Source organism: Sciurus vulgaris, assembly GCF_902686455.1.
Source record: "Sciurus vulgaris genome assembly, chromosome: 6".
NCBI classification, from domain to species: domain Eukaryota; kingdom Metazoa; phylum Chordata; class Mammalia; order Rodentia; family Sciuridae; genus Sciurus; species Sciurus vulgaris.
The window spans coordinates 108,262,928-108,286,522 of NC_136466.1; the positions used below are offsets into that span (position 1 = coordinate 108,262,928).

General features: G+C 34.5%; 2 protein-coding genes across 3 annotated transcripts in view; both read left to right on the top strand.

Moving 5' to 3' along the window:
- LOC306663186 (WD repeat-containing protein 41-like) overlaps window positions 1-23,595 on the top strand; it is a 57,604-nt gene that overhangs the window by 11,473 nt on the left and 22,536 nt on the right. Inside the window, exons 3-7 of one of the 2 annotated variants that reach the window (XR_013764391.1) lie at window positions 3,700-3,748; window positions 6,530-6,661; window positions 9,286-9,348; window positions 13,737-13,848; window positions 15,861-17,486. Coding sequence is in view for 1 of the 2 variants with exons in the window: in XM_079143598.1 (XP_078999724.1) it covers window positions 3,700-3,748; window positions 6,530-6,661; window positions 9,286-9,348; window positions 13,737-13,880 (388 nt within the window). In the remaining variant the exon portion in view is untranslated. Of the gene's footprint in view, window positions 1-3,699; window positions 3,749-6,529; window positions 6,662-9,285; window positions 9,349-13,736; window positions 13,990-15,860; window positions 17,487-23,595 lie in introns of those variants that run through there. The other variant, XM_079143598.1, reaches the window with a different exon arrangement.
- The window catches only part of LOC306663180 (WD repeat-containing protein 41-like), a 45,190-nt gene continuing 40,717 nt past the window's right edge, over window positions 19,123-23,595 (top strand). Inside the window, 3 exon segments of the mRNA XM_079143582.1 lie at window positions 19,123-19,157; window positions 19,159-19,186; window positions 21,183-21,298. Coding sequence (XP_078999708.1) covers window positions 19,138-19,157; window positions 19,159-19,186; window positions 21,183-21,298 — 164 coding nt within the window. The 5' untranslated portion in view covers window positions 19,123-19,137.

The window sequence follows — 23,595 nt, forward strand, 5'->3', positions numbered from 1 at the left end:
TAGTGGAAGAGAACGCAGAACATTCTAGGACTACTATAGGTTTTTGTTAAATTATGCTTCTCCTTGTTGAACTTGTTTTTCATGCATGTAATTTTTGTTCTGTCGTTTAATTGTACAAACTCAAAGTATTTTTTAAAACTTGGTTTCAAGTTAAAACTTAAAGGATAGACATAGGAATATGGAAAAAATAAAAAGATCTTATTTTTGTGTGGTGGGATTCTGGATTTAAGGTTTTTAATTTCCGTTTTTGTTGTGATCATATATGGATCCATTAATAATGATAAAAAGAAAAGGTGATGTTACATTAATGCCATTAATGGTTCTATTTTGTAGAGCTCTGTTAACACTTAAACGTTTGGTTATTCTTGCCTTTATTCATTCAACAAGCATTTCTTTAGCACTTTAAACCTACCAAAGATAATCAGAAATTTATTAGACTAGAAAAAGTCTTAAAGATTAATAAATATGGTAATTACTGTTTTATTCCAAGAACCACATTTTTCTTAATTTTTAATATTTCTGAAATTTTAACATGTTGCCTCATTGATGGTATATTTCAGGATAATTGGTAGCATTTTTTTCCTTAAGGGTACATACAATAGCAGATGTTTTACAATTGATGTCTTAGATTTGTTGACTATAGTACATTTGAGAGCTCAAGGCAAGGGTCACGTTATTCATTTTCTCATTTCCCTAAACCCAGTGCAGATTTCTCTCAATACGTTTTATTTATTTATTTATTTCACTGAATACAGTTTGTGCTAAACAGTAAAGAAACACTTTCCTCAAAATCTTATATTGAGGTTTTAAGTCTTTGGGTTCCACTAGAATTTGTTTTGAAAAATCAGTGTATAAAATATTATGGCAAATATATAGTCACCATTCTTCCTTTCACTGAATAGCTTATACCTTACTGATATTTTAATTTCTTTTTTATATTTCATTACTTTCAGTAGTTACAGTATGTCTTATTAAGAATTCTTGAGTTGAATTTTCATTTTTGATATGGGGATGTTTGGAATGTGCTTGACTGACTAGGATCTGGTTTTACATAGCTGATATAGTGCATCCAGTTTTTAGTTATCCTTCATTGTAAGATGGCTAATTGTAATCCATGAATGATCTCTTAATCATTTATGAGGTTTTTTAATGAGAGATACTAATATGTAGCAAAGTCATACTGGTTTGCATTTTAGAACTTTATGTTTCTTCTTTAGAAGAGATATCAATAAATACTGAAATGACCAAAAAATAAAAAAAGGCAATCATACGGGGGAAATATATATATATATATATGTTTTATATATATATAAAACATATATATGTATATGCGTGTATACGTATATATATATATATATATATATATGTGTGTGTTTGTGTATATATGAGAATTGAAAGGCCTAAATAATCTGCCAGCTGGGTAATTGACATCTGAGCAATAAAAAGTTGGCTGTGATTTCATGCATTACTATGGAGCATTGTTTAGATTTAACTTTTGTTCCCTACTGATTGAGTGAAATGCTCTGTAACTCATTTCTAAACTCTTGGTAGTTCAGTCATCTCTCATTGTGAACTCATTTCTCATTGTGAGAGTCAAACATGATAAAACAATAATGAGAAGTTAAAAAGCAGGGTTAGAAAAGTGTGTATTTTAAACCTACAGCCTTCTAAACGGGAGAAAAGCAATTATGAGAGTTTAAAGAATCAATAGAAATTGATGTTTTATACCAAAGAAAACTCAAGACCTTGAGTTCTGTGCTCCCTGCGGTTACTATACAAATAAAAAGAAATCAATAGGCCCCAAAACATAAGCTATTAAAGATTTACTTCCAGTGACTACTTTTGATACACAAGGCACTGGTTAGTATTTGGATTCAGAAAATGTATGTCATTAAGCATAGGAAATTATATTTTTAACTTAAAATGATAATTTTTCTTTTTAACCTCCAGATCTTTTATCTCTTACTTTTTGAAGTAAAAATGAATGATAGGCATGAATTTAAAATGAACCCTTTGTGTGGTTTGTAGCTAAAGAAAAAAACTTAAGGTCCCTGCCATTAAAAATAGTGGTGTATTAAAAATTATTGATAGCTTCCATGTAACTGTGTTTGACAAATCTATTTCCAGGGTTACCTCTTAACTCTAACAGTAGGAGATCTAATCATAGAGTTTTGAAATGAGTATGGAACTTAACTGAGCCAGTGAAGACAATAGTTAGGAGCAGTATGAGAGGGGCTAGGATTGTAACTCAGTGGTAGAGCACTTGCCTAGAGTGTGTGAGGCACTGGGTTTGATTCTCAGCACCACATATTTACAAATAAAGTAAAGGTCCATTGACAATTAAAAATATATTTAAAAAAAAGTATGATAAATTTTAAATTGAAACTCAATTTGGAGTATTAATGAATGTATTACATGACTGAAATCATTAGAGTTTATGTATCTCATGTGGGGGTAACAATTAGAATTGATGTTCTTGTAGAAACAAAGTGATTTCTGTGTCCAACTATTTTAGTTCCCTACTTTTCTCTTAATGATATGTGTCCAACCAACAATGTTCACTTAACTGGAAACATCTAAGGCATACCCAGATTTGTGAAACTCACTAATGATCATGCAGGGAAGTACAACAAATTTTCTAAATGCCAAACTTGTTGCTGGAATATTATTTGCTAATGGTTATTAACTTTAAGGGGCCAGGAATATGCAGTTCATAGCTGGTTGTCATACATACTACCACTTCTTTCTCTTATTCAGAAAATCAAATCTGAATTCAAGTGGATGAAAGTGATATTTGGGACAACTTTGAACTGATTCTGAGTCATTAAAATTCACTTATAAACTTGTATAATTAATAACATTGTTTGACATGCTTACAGTTTAATTTTTGTAATACTACTATGTTAGGTTAATGCTTGATTTCTTGGTTTTGTTATAATAGTTTCTATGATGAATAATCCTGTTTGACAGATTTTTTTCTTGACAATTTGTGTCAAGGATGTCTTTTACTCTATAGAATGTAGATTATTGTTCTTGTATTTATATAGAGAGAATGGGAGATAAATGGAGAGATAATCTGAAACAGTTTATCACAACTCTTTTTTCATGCTGAGACAACTTTCTTTTACCTCTTTGAATTTCAAGCGTCTTCACTAAAAACTACCAACAACAAAAATCCCCAGGCTTTCCAAACCAAGAACACAACTTTTGTGGAAAGACCAAGGAGCCAAGATGAACATAGGAACAGTCTTGACTTTAAGTAAAAGATTAAAATATCTTTACAGAGAAAATAATAGAAATAATGAAACTAAGGACATGATTCTCTTCTATCCCTGGACTGTTACTTCCCAGCAATGAAGCTGTTCCTCCTCTTGGTTTCATTTCATTAGTCAGAAATTTCTTAAAATCATAGACTTTTAAAGCAAGGAAGGACTTCATAGGTCATCTATGTGTGACCTCATGTTTACATTTCTAGAGGTTATTTTTTGTAACCCTGTAAATGTATTTTATCTTTGGATCCTTACTACTTGGCACAGAACTTTGAAGGTATTTTACAGATATTTGTTAAATTAGCTTAAAGAACCTATTCTTCATTAATGTTAGTAAGTTAAATACCATTGATAAAACCTGATCGTTCCTAATTTGGCAATTAAATATAATCAGTGATTTTTGTTTTCTTGACCTTTTTTCTCTAACCAGATTTGCATCTGCGGGTGATGATGGAATTGTAGTCATTTGGAATGCCCAGGTTTGTATTGATTATATATGAATCATGTAATAAATATATGACAATATAGTTGCATATTCACATATAAATATTACATTGGGCATATTTGCATATGAGACTAATTAATACTTGAAAAGGGCTGCCTCAATAATTTCATTTAAAACAGGATATTTCATAATAAAGGGGCAAGTTTTAAGATTTTTTTCATGAGAAATAAATGCTATTTTATAATAATAAAAGTTTTAATCGTTTTAAAATTAATTTATTTTTCATTTGTCCTTTTTAGTTTTACATTACAGTAGAATGTATTTTGGCATATTATATATACATGGAATATGACTTATTCTAACTAGGATCCCATTCTTGTGGTTGTACATGATGCAGAGTTACCCTGTTTGTGTATTCAAATACAAGGCTAGGAAAGTTATGTATGATTAATTCTGCTGCTGTTATTCTCCTCCCCATTCCTTCCCTTCATTTTCTTTTGTCTAATTCAATGGACTTCTATTCTTCCCATCCATCCCCTCTGTTGTTGTGGGTTATCATCCACATATCAGAGAGAATATTCAACCTTTGTTTTTTAGGGACTAGCTTATTTCACTTAGCATGATATTCTCTAGCTCCATCCATTTACCAGCAAATGCCATAATTTCATTTTTAATGGCTGATAATATTTCATTGTGTTTATATACCACATTTTCTTTATCCATTCATCTGTTGAAAGTCATCTAGGTTGGTTCCATAGCTTGGCTATTGTGCATTGAGCTGCTGTAAACATTGGTGAGGCAGTGTCACTGTAATATGCTGATTTTAAATTTTTGGATATAGACCAAGGAGGGGGATAACTGGGTCAAATGGTGGTTCCATTCCAAATTTTCTAAGGAATCTCTATACTGCTTTCCATAATGGTTGTACCAATTTGCATTCCCACCAGCAATATGAGAGAGTACCTTTGGTGAGGACCAACATTTACTTGTATTCTTGATAATTGCTATTCTGACTAGAGTTAGACCAGAGACCCTGTGCTTACTAGAAGAAAAAGTAGGCCCAGCCCTAATACATCATGCTGGCTTAGGAACCGACTTCTTCAAGAAGACTATTAAAGCACAAGAAGTATAATCAAGAATCAATAAACAGGATGTTATCAAACTAAAAAGCTTCTTTACTGCAAAGGAAACAATCAAGAATGTGAACAGAGAGAATATAGAATGGGGATACAATCTTTGCCACCTGCACCTCAGATACAGCATTAACCTCCAGGTTATGCAGAGCATTCAAAAAACTTAACACCAAAAGAACAAATAACCCAATCAGTAAACGGGCAAAGGAACTGAACAGGCACTTCATAGGAGAAGAAATATAAATGGTCAAAAAAAATATGAAAAAATGTTTAACATCTCTTGAAATTAGAGAAATGCAAATTAAAACTACACTGAGATTCCATCTCACTTCTATCAGAAAGGCAATTATAAAAAAGTTTTATTTAATCTTGTTGATCAAAATTTAGGTCATCAACAACTACATACTAACTTCCAGAATGAATTAAGTATTGATTTTGGTGAGAGGCATAGATTTTCTTTCAGCATTGCATGAAAGCATAATATAGCATTCTTCTCATGTTTGACTTTAAGAACAAAACATATTTAAAGAGCATGCTCTTTAAATTATCTCTAGGTTGCTCTTTAAATCATCTCTAGGTTGTATTAAAAACTATGTAAATACTCATTGTATTTAAGTAGTAAGGACAAGAAAAAAGGGTTATACAAGTTCAGTGCTTAGACACAATTTTTAAAAATATTTTCAATCCAAAATATTTTTTGGGTGTGTGCACTAATTTCTCCATTTTTTAATTTGGGGAATTCATGGATACAGAACCAGTGGATACAGAGGGCCTATTGTACTTTCACCACATTCAGGAAATCCTGCAACCTTGGAAAGATTTGCAATTTATGTTACATTTACATTTTATTTTTGTGTGTTTATTTCTTGGGTAATCAGTGGTAGACTAGTGGAGGTAGACATTGAATGGGTGGGGATAGACGTTGGTGTTAAATGGAGTGGAGTAAGTGTTGGTTAGTTAGGGCACACACACACACACACACACACACACACATTATTTCCACAACTTAACAACTGTAGAGAGTTAGATAACAAATACATGAATAATAAGGACTTCTTATTGTTTTTCTGCCGATTAAATTGCTTATTGTTTTTGCTTAGTTGACATAATTCATAAAGCCATAGGAAAGGATATTCCTTTAAATTCTCTATAAAATATGCTATGATTGGCAGTTTCCATTAGAAAATCATTAAAATTATTTATGGCCGTTCTTTCAGCACTTGTTTAAATTCTATTTAATTATTTAACTCAAGTTATGTCTTTTTTTTTTTTACTGTGATATATTTTTATATTCATTTATTTATTTTTGTGTTGCTGGGGATTGAACCTGGGGCCATGTGCATGCTAGGCAAGCGCTCTACCACTGAGTCACATCCCCAGCCCTAAAATTTTGTCTTGAATAAGTAATTTTAAACAGATTATATGTGTATTTTATTCATGATGAGTCTTTTGTTGTTGTTGTTGTTGATGGACCTTTATTTTATTTATTTATATGTGGTACTGAGAATAGAACCCAGTGCCTCACACATGCTATATGCAAGTGCTCTACCACTGAGCTACAGCCCTAGCCCTCCTCATGGTGATTCTTAATTTCATTTAAGATTATTTAAATTGTGAAAGATGAGCCTATTGACATCTTCTTCTTCTTCTTCTTTTTTTTTTTTTTTTTTTTTGTATTTCAGACAGGAGAAAAGCTTTTGGAACTCAGTGGGCACACTCAAAAGATAACAGCTATTATTACATTTCCTTCCTTGGAATCTTGTGAAGAAAACAATCAACTCATCTTGACAGCCTCTGCTGATCGAACAGTTATTATATCCTTAAATCTAGAAGAAAGTGAAATAGCCACAGTGGCCCAAGGGGCAACTACATGCATTATCAGTCTTTAGACTCCAGGGGCCTGTCTGTGCAATCTTGTAGCACAAATGATTTTATTCTAGTCTTCATAAGACACTTCTTAAAAGTATTAGGCATCTGAAAAGTATTAGACTAGGAATAGCAGGTTAAAGCTTGTATTGGTAGAAACCCCATGACTAAAGCTGTTCTTTCCAATTACTGCTGTATCAAGTTGTGTAAAATGGAAGAAATGGGAGAATGTGGGCTTAAAAATGTTTTTTTTTTTTTTTTTTTTAATTATCTCATTTTGCTTTTCAATTTAGGGAAACAAAGATGAGTTGAACTGCAGAATAATTCACATTTCCCCCTTTTGATTTATATAAAAAGAAATGTAATGACCCCAACCCATGAGAACCTTTGGAGTTTCTGAGTCTATAGAAAAATGAATTACCATCTGCTCAGTATTAACATTCAGTGTTTAAAAACAAATTTTAAAAGATCAAGTTACTTTCCTTTCCTCATAATTTTAGGCAAAAATTTAGATGTAACTGCAGTGGTAAAATTTTATTAAGTGCTTTTATGTCCTATGCATTGTAAGTCTTTCCATTTAATCCTTGAAATAGCCCTTTGAAAGCTATTTTTAGCTATTCTCATTTACAGATGAGAAAGTAGAGGCATAGAGATCTTAAATAACTTCCCCAAGGCACAGAACCAGTGTAGGGTAGAACTGATAAGCAGTCTGGCTGCAAAGTCAGAACTCTGGACCACTATAGGACACTGTGACACTGTCTTCATAAAATAGTTTCTATAAACAAGTTCAGCCCTTTAATATCTACATGAGGAATTGAATCTGTGAAATTCAAGCCAAGTGCTAGTGATAACTATAGTCTTTCATTACTCTTTTTTTTAAGATGTCAGATTGACTTTAAAAAGTTTATGATTATCGGAAGTTCTATTTAAACAGTTTCAAGAATTAGTGACACTATTTCATAGTCTTCTATAGAACTAAGACAGACTAATAACACACGTTAAAGGAATTCTTCAACTGAAGTGTTTTCCAAACAGATTGCCTATAGGTGAGAAAAATTGCAAGAAAAGGTTTAAGAAAAGGTTTAAATGACTATAGACCATATGTGTGTGTGTGTGCGCGTGCGCTCTCACATGAGCACACATGTCTGTGTGATTATAGTATGAGATAGACATGGACAAAAAATTTGCTCAGATGTCTAGCCAGAGCTGCTTTAATACTACTGCTGCATTGAGGCAAACGTTATTTTATGGAATAAAACTCCTGTATTTTTTCTTTTTCAGTATCCGTATAAGCTGCAAAAATAGAATTTAAAATACTTTCTCTTTATTAGACTGTTCCTAAGATGCTGTAATATTACTTCAAGGTGATTACTAAAATTAGTATCACAATACAAAGGAAAGTAGCTTGGACAGTATCACTATAAATTTTACCTATAATTATAATACAGAGTTATTCCCTTTGCTGAATGACTTTTCTTTAAAAAAAAAAAAAATCCATGCTGCTTAGCTGGCAGTTCCTTTTACCAAATAAATTCTAAATTTTCTCTGCTTGGGCCTTCACTATAAATTAACTCCCTTAATTAAATGCTAAAGGTAGATTTTTATATTTTTTATTAATAGCCTTAAGAGCTCAAGTTACTCAGTATTGCACATTCAATATCAGATCGTGAAATAAGTGAAAAGACTGTGAGACCGTATTACAATTGTTTAATGCCTGAAAACATTATGTATTTTTATGTGCTGGCAGTTTGTTTAGTGTGGTATGTACATACATGTATATCTAAATATCTTTTTATGACTATAAATCAAATTCTTATAATAATTAGCCACATTTAAAGACTGAAATATATTTTAAAAAGTCTTTGGACAAAATAAGATTAGTTGTGAAATTAATTTCAATTTTAAATATATAGTATATATGTATGAAAGTCAGATATGATGTAAGATGTATTACCAAAGGAAGTACTGTAAAAATTTGAAAATTATCTTAACTTCTTAAGTCAAACTAATCCTGAATATTTTATAGGAGGCCCTCTAATTATTATTTTTTAGAGGCCCTCTAATTATTTTAAATATACATACAGGTAACAGTAGTACACTGTTAGTGTCTTCTTTGAATCAGGATAAAGTAGTAAATTATGCTATGCACATTGCAGGGAACTTTCAGGAAATAGCAATTAATAGATGTGAAGGTTTTTAGTATAAATTCTTTTATGTTCATGTTTATTAGATTATGGCAGACTATTTTGGTGAATAAACTTTAAATAATTTCAGTATTTAATGCATGTAAAGATTCAGTACATCAGGCCCACTCATTCCATTTGCGAATAGTTTGGTAGTAAAATTTACCTCAAGCTTATTTTAGATCATTCATAAGCCTGCTCTGCTAAGTTGATAACTTACTTATATGAATTAATTTTTGTGGTAGTATAAGTATTAAATATTTTATGTTTATTTAAAGATCTTCTAACTGAATGTTTAATGTTTGCGATTTCATTCTAATTAGAAAAAGTTATCTCATAATTAAGATTTTTAAAATTCTACTTAGAAGTTATTCTTAACATAAATTTAGGTATGGGATTGTGATACTGGCAGACAAGTTCAGAGAGTATCATGTTTCCAGTCTACTGTAAAGGTAAAAATCTTAAATAAGAGTTCTTAAAATTAATCTGTTTTTGTCTCAGAAAAAAAAATGATTAAATAGAGTACATAGAATTACTTTGGGAGATTTAAAAAATTATTTCTTCCACATACACCTGCAGTCATTTGATTCTAAGACTAGATTTTTGTGATCGTATGTATTGATTCTAATTTTCAAATGTAAATTAGAGCAGAGGCTAATTGTTACTGCAGGATAAGGAAAAAAAATGGTAGAACCTGGCATATTTTTAGTAGGTAATCCTAGGAAGAGACACTACTTACAGGATGACTAACAATAACTAGTGAGTTTTTTAATACTTTGAACTAAAAATATGGAGTTATTTGTCCCTTGACTTCTGCCTTTAAAAACAATTTTTTTTAAATGAAGATGGACACAACACCTTTATTTATTTATTTTTATGTGGTGCTGAGGATTGAACCCAGTGCCTCACATATGCTAGGCAAGCACTCTACCATTGAGCCCCAGCCCCAGCCCTGACTTCTGCTGCCTTTAAGGTCATAAATACATGTTAATTAGTTTTAAAACTGAAAATATTATGTAATTAATTGGCTTCCACTGTTAGGTTCACTAATTTTACAAACATTAGTTATTGCTACTTATATAACAGGAACTCTGCTACATGTTGGAGAAACAAACATGGATAAGACTTGGTTACTTGTGATTCATACAGAAGAAATTACCTTAAATGTTCTAAGAAAGTAACACTGCTTTTTAACTTTAGCCAGTGTGTGAAAAGATACTGTAAAAGGAGTTGTTTCTTCATTTGCTTTAAAGATAGCTGAGCTTCAGGTTGGAGTTAACATTTTTTTTATTTTTAATATGAAAAGACTTATTTTCCTAAAAGACAACATCTCTGGTAGCCACCTCATGGCACTGTGCTGTTAGAGTAACAATAAAGATATAAAGATTCTGGGGAAGGAAGTACTGTGTCCTCTATGCTCATATTTAATTTAACAGTGAACTTTCTCTGAAGAAGTCATTAAAATATTGACTTGATCAAAATCTCTATATGATCTGAAAAGATGTTACTTTTATATTCCTTAAAAATAATTCCTACTATCTGAAAAACCAAGGTCATTAGGGTTCAAATGAAAATACCTGAGTTGAAGGAATACAGAAGGAGAAAAAAAATTAGTGTCTTTGGGGGAAGTTCCTTTTGAGAATTATTTCATGAACTAGTCATAGGAACTGGTCAATAATAAAGTATATTTCAGTATGGTAAAAATACCTTCTAAAGGGATTTTATTGGAATGTTAGCTAGATAAATGTATTTGTTTACTTTGACTGTGATCCTGCTTTACATAAAAAATTGTTAAAAAGTAATGTTTTGTTCACTTTAATTCATTGAATCAGTTGTTCTTAAAGAGATAATTTAAGAAATTCATATCCATAACATGAGAAATGCTGTTATTTATCTTTTGAACTAGTAAATTTTTCTTTTAAGGGTGTTAGCAAGGAGACAGTGAAATTGACATTTTTATTGCTTTTTGAGAGAACAAATTCATATGCTCTTCCTGGAAGGCGGTTTGGCTTTAATGAATAAAAAAAATTATGTGCATACACATACACACATATGCACACACATTAAAATGGCATTTCAGGAACTGGGGTTGTGGCTCAGTGGTAGAGCACTTTCTTAGTGTGTGTGAGGCACTGGACTGGATCCTCAGCACCACATAAAAATATAAATAAAGTTATTGTATTCACGTATAACTAAAAACATTTTATATGTCATTTTGGAAGAATATTGAGTTTGTAATATGCTAATGATAATGTTATGTAACAAAAGCAATATATTATCCTCCATATTAGCAAACCAAATCTAGTAACATATAAAAAAGATTATGCACCAAGATCAAGGCAGATTTATCCCATTAATATGAGCTTAATTATACATAAGAACAACAGTCAATGAAATACATCATAGTAAAAATACAGGGTAAAAATAACATGATCATCTCAATAGAGGCAGAAAAAGTATTCAATAAACACCAGTGCCCTCTAATGATAAAAATACTCTGTGAACTAGGATCATATCAAGGGCAAAAGACTGAATACTCTTCCTCTCAAGATCAGGAACAAAATAAGAATGCCTGCTCTGAGCATTTCTGTTTGGTATAGCACTTGAAGTTCTGGCCAATGCAATTAGCATAAAAAAGAAATAAATGACATCCATTTGGAAAGAAAGGTATGAAACTGTATATTTATAAATGATGTGATCTTGTATATAGAAAATACCAAATTCACAATAAACTGTTAGGGCTAATAAATTAATTTAGCAAGGTTTCAGGATACCTAATCAATATACAAAAGTTAATTGATTTGTTATATATTAGTATTTAACACCCTAAAAATCAAGAAATCCATTTATAGTAATCCAAAAGAATAAAACACTTAGGAATAAATTTAAAGATGTTAAGATTTGTACATTAAAAATTTCAGAATGTTGTTGAAAGAAACTAAAGAAGATCTAAATAACTGAAGAGAATATCCCATGTTCATGGATCAGAGTTAATATCATTAAGATGACAACACTACTCATTGATCTACAGATGGAACAAAATCATTATCGAAATTATAGCTGACTTTTTTAATTAAGAAAAAAGAAAAAATAATAGAATAGCTAAAACAGTCCTGAAAAGGAAGAACAAAGTTGTAAGACTCTCACTTCCCCATTTAAAAACTTAAACAACAATATAGTAATCATGTCATAATGATACGATAACAGATCAAAGGAATAGAATCGAGAGTCCAGAAATAAAATCTCACATAGACAGACAATATATGTAGACTTTTGACATGGTGCCAACACCCTTCAATAAAAGACATAGTCTCAGCTACTCTGCAAGCTGAGGAGGATCATATGAGTCCAGAAGTTTTTTGAGACCAGTCTGGGCAACTTAAGGAGACTCCTGTCTCAGAAAAACGGCTGAGGCAACAGAAATCCACTTACAAAATAATGAAATTGAATAAATTTCATTTATTAAAAAGATGAATTGGACCTCATCAAATTAAGTTTTTGTACTTCAAAGGAACACCACTGAGGAAGTGAAAAAATTAATCCATGAATGTAAAAAGTATTTGCAAATCCAGTGTACTCATACCAGAATATGCAAAGAATTCTCAACAGTTAAAAAGATAAATAGACCAATTAAAAATAGACAAAGGATTTGAAACAAATTTCTCTAAATGAAACAGTGACCAGTAAACTCTGAAAAGATGTTCACATCATTAGTCTTTAGAGAAAATGCAAGTCAAAACCACTTGATAATCTCAGCAACATCCAGAGACTGAGATGGTTAGATGGAAGCGTTTGAGACCAGCCTCAGTAACTTAGACCCTATGTAAAACAAACAGACAAACAAACAAAAAAAAAAACGGCAACAAACCCCACATATACATACAATGAAAGGGGATTTCATACATACCAAATTACTCACATCTAAAAAGACCAAACAAGAGGTAAGAATGTGAAAAAAACTGTAACTTTCATTCATTGCTGGTGGAATTGTAATATGGTACCATCACCTTGGATAAAAGTTTAGCAGTTCATCAAAATATTAAACAGAATTATTTGACCCAGCTGTCCTCCTAGATATATTCCCAAGAGAAATAAAAAAAAGTTGTCCACATAAAAATGTACATGAATGTTCAGAGCAGTATTATTTATAATAGACAAAAGATGGAAACAACCTACATGTTCAGCAACCAGTGAATGGATAAATAAAATGGTGCATATCCATACAGAGGAATATTATTGGGCAGTAAAATGAATAAAGTACTGATATTAAAATAGAGATCAGACAGCATAGGACCTCTTGAAATAGAAACTGCATTGATTACTTTCAACTCTTCCATCAGTTTTAAAAATACCCTTACTCTCAACCTGGCCAAGATCACCAGAACCTCCTTCTTTCTTTTAATTGTTTCTCGCTCTTGTCCTTGTTCTCACTCCCAGTCAGTGGGTGACAAGAGGACTATTAACAGGCCCTTTAGGGTGCCATTAGAGGTAAAGGTCAGTCTTTGAAAAACTAACTGTCCTGAGCCTATGAAACAATTATTGGGAAGAATTAGGAGATAACTAATTTAAAACCTAAAAACTAAGGTTGCATTTTCTGTTTTATTTAAAAAGGAGTTTAAACGTTGTGTGTTTTCTATTACTGAGTAGGAAATTACCTCACAATTTAGTGGCTTAAAGCAATAAACCTTTATTATCTGGTAGTTTTTGTGGTCAGGAACAGAGAACATCTTAGCTCAATGGTTCTGGCTCAGGATCTGAACTTGTGGGCATAATTTAAAACCACTGAACAATTAACTGCTTGAGTTTCTAAAGTGATATACATTTCAAATCAATTTTGCAGTGTTTGACTGTTCTTAAGAGACTAGATGTTTGGCTCTCTGGTGGGAATGACTTATGTGTGTGGAACCGAAAATTAGATCTCCTGTGTAAGACCAGCCACCTTTCTGATACAGGTAAACAAAATATAATGCTAAATCGTGATTGACAAATTTTCAAAGAGACTTTATGAACACAAAGGTCTTTATGGGGGATTTGGGTTTTGTTTTGTTTTGTTTTTGTTTGTTTTAGTTCCAAAGATTACAGGTAGCCGAATTGAGTTAGTATTTTCACTTCACAAATATCTAATGAACATTTTAAAAATAGAACGTTTTCTGCATTTAGAATTCTTCTCATACTCCCATGTCCCTGCTCTTATCTCCCACTATACTTTACTTCCTTCTCCTCCAGCACTACCTCACACTTGGGAAGATACAAAACAGAGGTAAAAAAGATCATGTGGAGGAGAAATTAGGCCAGAAATACTTTTCAGATCACAACAATGCTCCTAGACTCGGATGGGAAGGATAAGCAAATGAGTAAAATATTTCCAAATTTACCTATATACTATGAATTACATCTATATGTTACATGTCACAGTGGAAAATTAACTTTAATACATAAATTTTTGTCAATATATATGCTGGTTCTAATACATCAACTTTATAATTCTTTCCAACAAAGTAATAATTGTAACATTTCTCACAGAAGTTGTGGTTAGCTCCAAATCATTTCATGATTCAATTATGAAAAGATATTCAGAAATCTATACTTAAGGCTGGGTATGGTGGGTATGATGGGTATAGAGGATCACTTGGGCCAAGTCTTGGCAACATAGTGACACTCTGTTTCTTAAAACAATAAACAGACAAACAAACCCTACAGAAAACTCTATATGAAATATGGTAAAGTATAATATCTGATTATTACAATAGTCTAAGGAATTTTGTAAATGTATATAATTGACCGTAAGCATGCTGTGAAGGCTACTACTTAGCTATTAATTATTGGCTAACTCTGACTAGCCAAATTCAGTTTTTTCCTATATTTTCATTCAAAAATATGCTTCTAACATGCAGCGCTGCAGTAATAGACAGCAGCTGGGTATCCTCTAATTCACTTCATCTGAGGACAGTATCAAATCCCATAGGTTAAAGGCTCAGTCCCCAAGACTGCCCATCTCCATTTACAATGTGATGGGGGCATTTTTCATTCATAACACTGTTTTTTGACCCACTGGCTATAAATCACCATTCCCGACAACCCCCATTCTTGTACTTCAGTTAATACTAGAGGGCAGCTCTTAGAACTCAGGGAGGGTACTACAAAGGATGCAGATGAAGAGCTACATAAGGCAAGGCAGGAGGGAAGGGATATGGAGCTCCTGTGTCCAAGAGTGCCAACCTCCATAACCTCTATGTGTTGAGCTACATGGAATCTCTGAACCCTTCCTTTTGTTTTTTGGAAGCTTCATTACATAAGCATGGTTGATTAAATCATTGGCCACTGGTGACCCACTTCACCTTCAGCCCCTGTCTTCTCCCTGGAGGTAGGGAGATGGAGCTGAAAGCCCTAATCCTCAATCCTGCCTTGGTCTTTCTGGTAACTAGTCCTCATCCTGAAGTGACCTAGTGGCTGCCAGCCATCTCATTAGCATATAAAACCCACTATAGCTTTGAAGATTCAAAGTATTTTAGAAGTCAGGTGACAGGTAACAGGATGAAGATCAAATAATATTTCACAAAGTCCTGATTGCTCATTTAGTGCCAGGGAACATGCTCAGGTTTACTTAAGTACATTGAGGAAAATCACCAATTTTATCTCATTTGAATTAGCCACCTTGTAAATGTGTGATGGAGATTAGCATAAGGAGGTTGGAATGGCTGAATATACCCTTTACCACAATAGTAAAAGTTTTCAAAGAGCTTGTCCTAATAAGTCCCTTGTCCCTTAATAAGTCAGTATCTTCCAGAGGGCTTAGAATCTTCCTTATAACAATCATTTTCCATTTGTAAACATGTATATAAATGTGTATGTGGCAAGTTTTGTGTACTTGTTACCATCTCCTTATAGGAAATGATTGACATAAAATGAGAATGTTTTTGTTGGAATCCATAAAAAATGATTTGACTTTTATATATTTCTGAAGGTATCAGTGCTTTGGTTGAAATACCTAAGAACTGTGTCATAGCAGCAGTTGGCAAAGAACTGAGTGAGTATGTTTTTTTTCTTTTATTTCTTTTTTTATTTACATACATGTGTGTGAATATGTGTATATGTGTATGTATTTTAAACTAAACTAGTATATATGTGCTGGTAAGACAAAGTAGTTTTTATTTCAGAGATATTTGCCGAGCCTTGGCTTCCTGGGATTGTTGAAAGTGATACAGAAAGTGAAACATTTTCAAGATGTTGGTCAGGTTTCTTGTCAGTATTTTAGATTATTATTGACTCTGTTAGTTTTAACGATATATTGCCGCTTTTTCTGAAATCCCAATCTCAGTGTTATTTGGTAGTATTTCACTTAAAGCAGCATTTTCACACAACTTTGATAGATGTTGGAAGGAGTTCTCTTTTCTATTGACTAAAAGACCTTTTCTTGACAACCACAGTTTGAACATGAATGGCTATCAGAATATAATAACCTTGCTAGAGATTTATTAGTTGGTGAGATATTGTCAGAAATACAAAAGAAGAAGAAAAAATGTGGTATGACCTGTTTTCCAGAGAGGAATGTGAGAAAGAAGAGAGACTTGGGTAATTACCACTACTTGGAAGGGATATGAGACCTTTCTCCTTCTCAGATATTCGGCATCCTTATCTTTGAGATCCACAACACTTGCACCCATGGCTTATCATAGCACTTAATTCACTGATGCTAAGTCTGTGTAAGAGTCTCATTCTTGATATGGACTGAGCATTTCAGGGCAGCACCTGTGCCTTATTCACATTTGATAGCTAAAGCTCCTAGTACATAGTAGAAGTTTAGTTAAGTGTTTGTTGATAGAATCACTTTACTTGATTTGATTTTGCATTTTCTGTATTGATTAAAATTAGTATTTATACTAGTTTAAATAAAACTGTTAAAGTCAGATAATGAAATAAAAGGGGGTGGATTCAAGCTAAAAAGCTTTTTCTCAGCAAAGGAAACAATCAATAATGTGAAAAGAGAGCCTACAGAGTGGGAGAAAATCTTTATCACACACACTTCAGATAGAGCACTAATCTCTAAAATTTATAAAGAACTCACAAAATTCCACACCAAAAATACAAAGAACCCAGTCAACAAATGGGCTAATGACCTGGGCAGACACTTCACAGAAGATATACAGGCAATCAACAAATATATGAAAAAGTGTTCATCATTTCTAGTAATTATAAAAATGCAAATCTACCCTAAGATTTCATCTCACCCCTATTAGAATGGCTATTATCAAGAACATAAGCAATAATAGGTGTTGGCGTGGTTGTGGGGGAAAAGGCACACTCATACATTCCTGCTGGAGTTGCAAATTAGTGCAGCCATTCTGGAAAGCAGTATGGAGATTCCTCAGAAAACTTGGAATGGACCCACCATTTGACCCAGTTTCCCATACTCCTCGATTTTACCACAGGACTTAAAATCGGCATACTACAGTGATGTGTGATGTGTGATGTGTGATGTGTGATGGAGATTATCATAAGGAGGTTGGAATGACTGAATATACAGCTTTACCCAACAGTAAAAGTTTTCAAAGAGCTGGTCCTACCCTTAATAAGTCAGTGTCTTCCAGAGGTCTCAGAATCTTCCTTATAACAATGATTTTCCACTTGTAACATGTATATAAATGTTATAGCAGCTCAATTCACAATAGCTAAACTATGGAACTGACCTGGATGCCCTTCAGTAGATGAATGGATAAAGAAACTGTGGTATTATACCCAGCAGAATATTATTCAGCCTATAGAAGAATAAAGTTATGGCATTTTCAGGTAATAGATGGAGTTGGAGAATAACATGCTAAGTGAAATAAACCAATCCTAAAAAACAAAAGGCTGAATGTTTTCTTTGATGAGTGGATGATGATATATAATGGGGTGGGGGGAGGGGGGCCCTGCGGGGGTAAGAGAAGAATGGAGGAACTTTGGATTAGGTAGAGGGAAATGAGGGATTGTGTAGAAGCGGGTAGGAGGAGGAAAGATAGTGGAATGAGACAGATATCATTTCGCTGTGTTCATGTATGATTACATGAATGGTGTGAATCTATATCATGCACAACCACAGAAATGACAAGTTGTACTGTCCCCCCCAAAAAGAGAGGATGAATGCATTGTTAAGTTTCCTCCCGTCAAATCCCTGTGGGTTATGGAAATTTGAGAAATGGTTGAAGGCAAGTTTTTTTTTTTTTTAAATCTCTATTAATGACTATTTAAGAATTTTCATCACAGTTTATTTTGTAATCTTAAAACAAAATAGTCTACATGTCCAATACTTGAACTTTTGTTTTCAAAGGAAATTTAATATCAATGATTGTTATTTTATTTGAAGAAAATTTGAAAATGCAAAAATCAGGGCAGACAAAGCACTTTGGGTAAATTAAAGCACAGTACCAGAGAGAGAGAGAGAGAGAGAGAGAAGGGAGGGAGGGAGGGAGGGAGGGAGGGAAGAGAGAAATGGCTTCTAGTTTTGAGATTCTGTGTTAGCGTTTCATATAGTGAAGAACCATACGGGCAAGTACTGTTTTGGGAGCTTGGAGATGAGGGTCCAATTCCACTGCAGCTACGTCCTGTTATCTTTGGACAAATTTTCTTGTCGTTCAGATTTTCCATTTCTTGATCTATAAAATAGGAACTTTAGGGTTATTATGAGGATTTACGTAAAGCCTTGGCACAGCACCTGTGCTCTAACACATAAACGTTGGCCAGATTTATCTGGTGTACACACGCGCCACTAGATTCCTGCAGATGCAGAAGCCTGTCACAGTACACTTTCTCCAGTCAGTTCTTGGGAAACCTGGGGATGTCTCCTGGTCCCTGTCAATTGAAGGATACAAAAGCCATCCACCCGGAGGGCACCACTCCTCGCCGCCTCGCCGCCTCGCCGGGCTCTCGGGCGTCTCGCCGCTCACGTCCACCAGGGGACGCTCGAACTGCCCACGCTCCGGGGCCGACGGGCGGCGCCCCAGCGCCTGCTCACTCGGAGGAGCGCGCCTCGGGACCTCTGCCGGCGAAACCCCAGGCTTTGGCGGCGGCTCCCCAAACTAATCCTTCGTGGTCGGGTGCAGGAGCACTTAGGGACAAAACTCCTCCGCCTTCTGTGCTCTCCGCTCTGCATTCCTACGACCCGTAGGCAAATCTAGGGCGGCAAATACTAGCGTTTCCTTTGCGCCCGGGTGGTTTTCGGGCTGACTGGGGCCTGGACCCGGCGAGACGCCGCCGTTGGCCGGATGTTGCGATGGCTGATCGGGGGGCCGCGAACCTCAGGGACTGGCCGAGGTAAACCCTGGGCGACTTTCCCTGTGCCCGAGAGGCCGCACTAGTCGGAGTGGACGGGGCTCCGAGTCCCGGCGGGGCGGCCCGCGGGCGGGGCCTGCGGGCGGCGCGCGCGCGGCGCTGCCGAGGCCGCGGGCGGGGGCGTCGGGCGGCAGCCGGGGGCCCTCGTGCCGCGCTGGCCCTGCGCGATCCCGCGAGGTACCCACCCCCGACCCTAGCGGGCTCGGTCAGGACTGGCCCTGGGCGCTCAGCTGGTCGTCACTTCGCGTGGGACCTGAGGAACGTAAACTTAGGTCTGGCCGCCCCAATCCCGCTTCACTGGACGCGGGCGAGGGGCGGCGGGAAGGCTCCCCGTGGTGCGTTTGAACGGGTACCTCTTCCACCGTCAGCCGACGTTCGCTGTGGTGTGAAATTACCTAAGAGCCGATTAAGGGAGGCCTTTTTAAAAATATAGTAATTTGCTTCAAAGCCAAAAATATGATTTCCTAATTTACCTGCTATTTTTGGTTCCGTAGTCACACTTTCTTCACGGGCTTGGAGGATGGAATAGACCATGTGATGACATTTAGTTTGAAATATATGTAGAATGATTTTGCCGCCTTAAAAATGTTGAGGGCTGGGATATTTCACACAAGAACAGAATTCGTTTAATTCTCTTTAATTTCCCATAGGAAATATTTAGCCAAAGTAAAAAAAATGGTTGTTGTGAGTAAGCAGCCTGACTTCTCAGTGTAACTTCCTCAAATCTTTGCAAGTTTTTGCCTTTTTTTTTTTTTTTAAGAAAACACTTGTTTCAGAACTCAAGTCTTTCAAGTGCCTGCTTGAACCATATTTGATATACATTAATATAATTTGATTAAACAATTCTGCCATTCCTGGCAAGCTTTCACTTGAGGGGAGCAGTTTACACCATTTTCATAGTTCTCATCTGAACATTTGCTAAAAGGAAGACAGGATAAATAACAATTGGATAAAATTGCTGCGGTGGGTTGGATTTTGCAGAAAACATTGAGGCATGTTAATTTACACGTTTCTTCTTGTAAAAGAACTTTCAGTTGTGTAACTGCTTTGAATTTGTACATTATCAGAACCTAATAATTTCCCCTAATTTTATGTGAGAACTTTGTATCCAGACTTCTAGATTAAGCAATGCTTCTCGATCCTAGGTGATTTTTGCCCCCCCCCCCCTTACACTTGGCAATGTCTGGAGACGTTTCTGATGGTCACGTCTTAGAGGGTAGGGAAGGAAAACAAGGTGGAGTGTCGGTTGTTTCCTGTTGGCATCTAAAGTGTAGAGACCAGGGATGCTGCTAAGTATCCTAAAATGGATAGGATAGCCCTCCAACAGAATAATCTGTTCAAAGTGTCAGTAATGTCAAGTTTGTCTATTCTTGATTTAGAAGTTAAAAACAAGGGTTTTATCATGAACTAGTACTGAGTTTGACTCCAGAAATGGCATTGAGACCACCCTTAAAGAATTGTTACATGCAAATGTGCTTAGCATAATGTCTGACATATGACCTATCATAGTACTCTGTAAATATTAGCAATTATCTTTTATCTGTATTGAGTTGAATTCATGAGTCTGAATGATTTCATTCCTTTATTCATTTAGCAAATGTGTTGAGTGCTTGCAATGGGCTGTTTCAGTCTATTTTACTCTTGATCTACAGTTTTATTTCTGACAAGTTTTAATTGAGAAAACACTCATTCTAAAATATTGAGTTGGATTGGCCCATTAGTTTTTAGTCAGGTTCATTGAGATTCAATATACATAAAATAAAATTCACCTTTTTTGTAAATTTGTGACTTGAAAATACTAAAATTTATTAATTTGTGGTAAATGTTTTATGTGGAATTGATAATAGGGAGACTTATACTTGATATAAGAACATAATATTTGTGACTTTAAAAATCTTGTATCCTTAATATACCATGCAGTTATAAATCATTTTATCTCTTTCTCTTTTGTTTTTGCTTATGTTTTTTCCATTATAAGAAATCTCCATTACAGACAATAGGTGAAGAACAAACCCAGAACCCCTACACTGAGCTGCTTGTACTGAAAGCTCATCATGATATTGTACGATTTCTCGTACAGTTAGATGACTACAGGTAAGAGACTCTGGTTGTCTAATTGAAAACTGTTTTAGAAAGAGGTTTAGGGACATGTTATATTAAAAACAACATAACAAATATTAAATTAATCCATCTTTCCTAAAATTTCAAAACTTTGATCACTAGTAATTGGAGAAATACAGCTAGTTTTAAAAAAATAAAACAGTAGAAATTGACCTTTGCATCTTAGTGGAATTATGTATCTAAAGTCTTTTTTTCCCAATGTCATCTTGTCACATCTGGTGATTTGGAGGTTGTATTTGTTTTGTTTTAGAGTTAATAAGAAATATTCATGTTAATTTGTAAGAAATGAATGACTTTAAAATTTGGACAGGAATTACAACTGCACATTAAGGTGAACCTCAGTTTGAGAAATAACAATTACTAATAGGAATGTGCTATTTTTAGTAGAAGGTAAAGTAAGGATTTAATTTGAATTTTTTGTTATTGATGAAACCCCTTTAAAATGCACATTATTCTGTACTTGGTAACATAATATTGTTTTAATGTATTTGCAAATAGAAATAAAGGTGTCAGGTCTTTGGGCTGTATACTTAGCTTATTATGGTTCTATATTTCTGTTTAAAGCCTTTATTCAGCTACAATTACATTAATGGTTTAACTTTTAAATGTTTGTCTTCCCCTCTAAAATGTAAGCTTTATGAGAGGGGGTGTGTGTTTTCTTATTTACCACAATATTCTAGTACCTAGCCTTACGTGGAGCTGATCATTAATGGAGCTAGTGAATGACTCTTCACACTGTTAAGCATAGATATTGCATCTCATCCTAATCCCACTTCAGATGTCTCTATCACTTCTTCCACTATCATTTTTATTTTTTCTTATGACTTTGCTGCTTTTTTTCTTTTGATTCCATGAGTGACTGCTATTGTAATTATTCCTAGTTCTGACTTATATTTCTGCTCTCTGTTGACCTTATCTTCTGTGCTTTTTTTTTTTTTTTTTTTTTAATGTCTTTGGTATTTAATTACTTTGACCATTTGCAGTACAGTTCTGTTTGTATGTGGAGTTAGGTCAGATCCTACAGGTAGAGGGCATTGTCCTCTGTAACCTTCCCCTCACTTTAGACATTAACCATAATCGGGTTCCCAGGCCACCCACACTTCTGACCAGCTATCTACAAGTTCCTGCTGTCCCTGGTTTGATAATTCACTGGAACTGAACTCAGAAAAGCACTATGTTTATGATTACACTTTTGTTATAAAGAGTACAAATCAGGCCCAGCCAAATAAAGAGACGTATAGGGTGAGACCTAGGAGTGTCCCAAATGCAAAGCCTCAGTGTCCTCAGGATCTGTTGCTGTCCTGGCACATTAGTGTGTATCATCAATGAGAAAGTTTACCTGAGCTTCAAGTGTCCAGAGTTGTTTTTTTGTTTTTTGTTTTTTTGCATAGACATGATTATGGGAATCACTGGTTATATGATTTGAACTTAATCTCAGATTCTCCTCCCATCTTAGACACCCACATTGGAGGTTGGGAAGTCAGTCTGATATTATGTGGTGGAAGCACAAAGCCCAAACTCAAGGTTCATCTTTCTAACATGGCCAGCCCCCATTCTCAAATTATCTAAGAGCCCACAGTGAGACATCCCATAAGCACAAATTAAGATGTGATTCAAGGGACCCATCCTGAATAATGAAGATACTCCTATCACTTAGGAAATTTCAAGGGTTTAGAGGCACCCTTATAGGAACCAGAGGCCAGTGAAATTATTATGCTCTATGTTTCTCAACTTTTGCTTGAAAAGGTTTACTTCATATATTTAATAGTAACCTGTCAACACTCTTTTCTTGTTGTGATGCAAGCCAACCAAATCACAGTGTGTTAAATATAGTATGACAACTTTTCAGAATTTTTTTGGTAATATTTATTTTTTCTATATCTTTAGAGATGTTCCATTTATTTATTTAAATAGTTATTTCTGCAGGAAACTAAACATCTCTGCAAAGGTAGCATTTGGGGTAGCTAAAGTTTTCTTCTATATTTTACTCTAAAAAGTTGCTCAGTTAAAAAACATCTAGATAATTTCTTAAAAATCACTAATATTTAGGCCATAAGGAATCCTAAAATCATCTTGTCTAGGAGAGTTAAGTAATAAATGTATATGTCCCAGATCTGATCTTTAAATTTTTTTTTTTTTTTTTGTACCAGGATTGAACTCAGGGGCACTTGATCACTGAGCCACGTCCCCAGCCCATTTTGTATTTTATTTAGATATTTAAATTTTATATAGATTGTTAAGATACCATGTTCATGTCTGTCTGTCCTCTG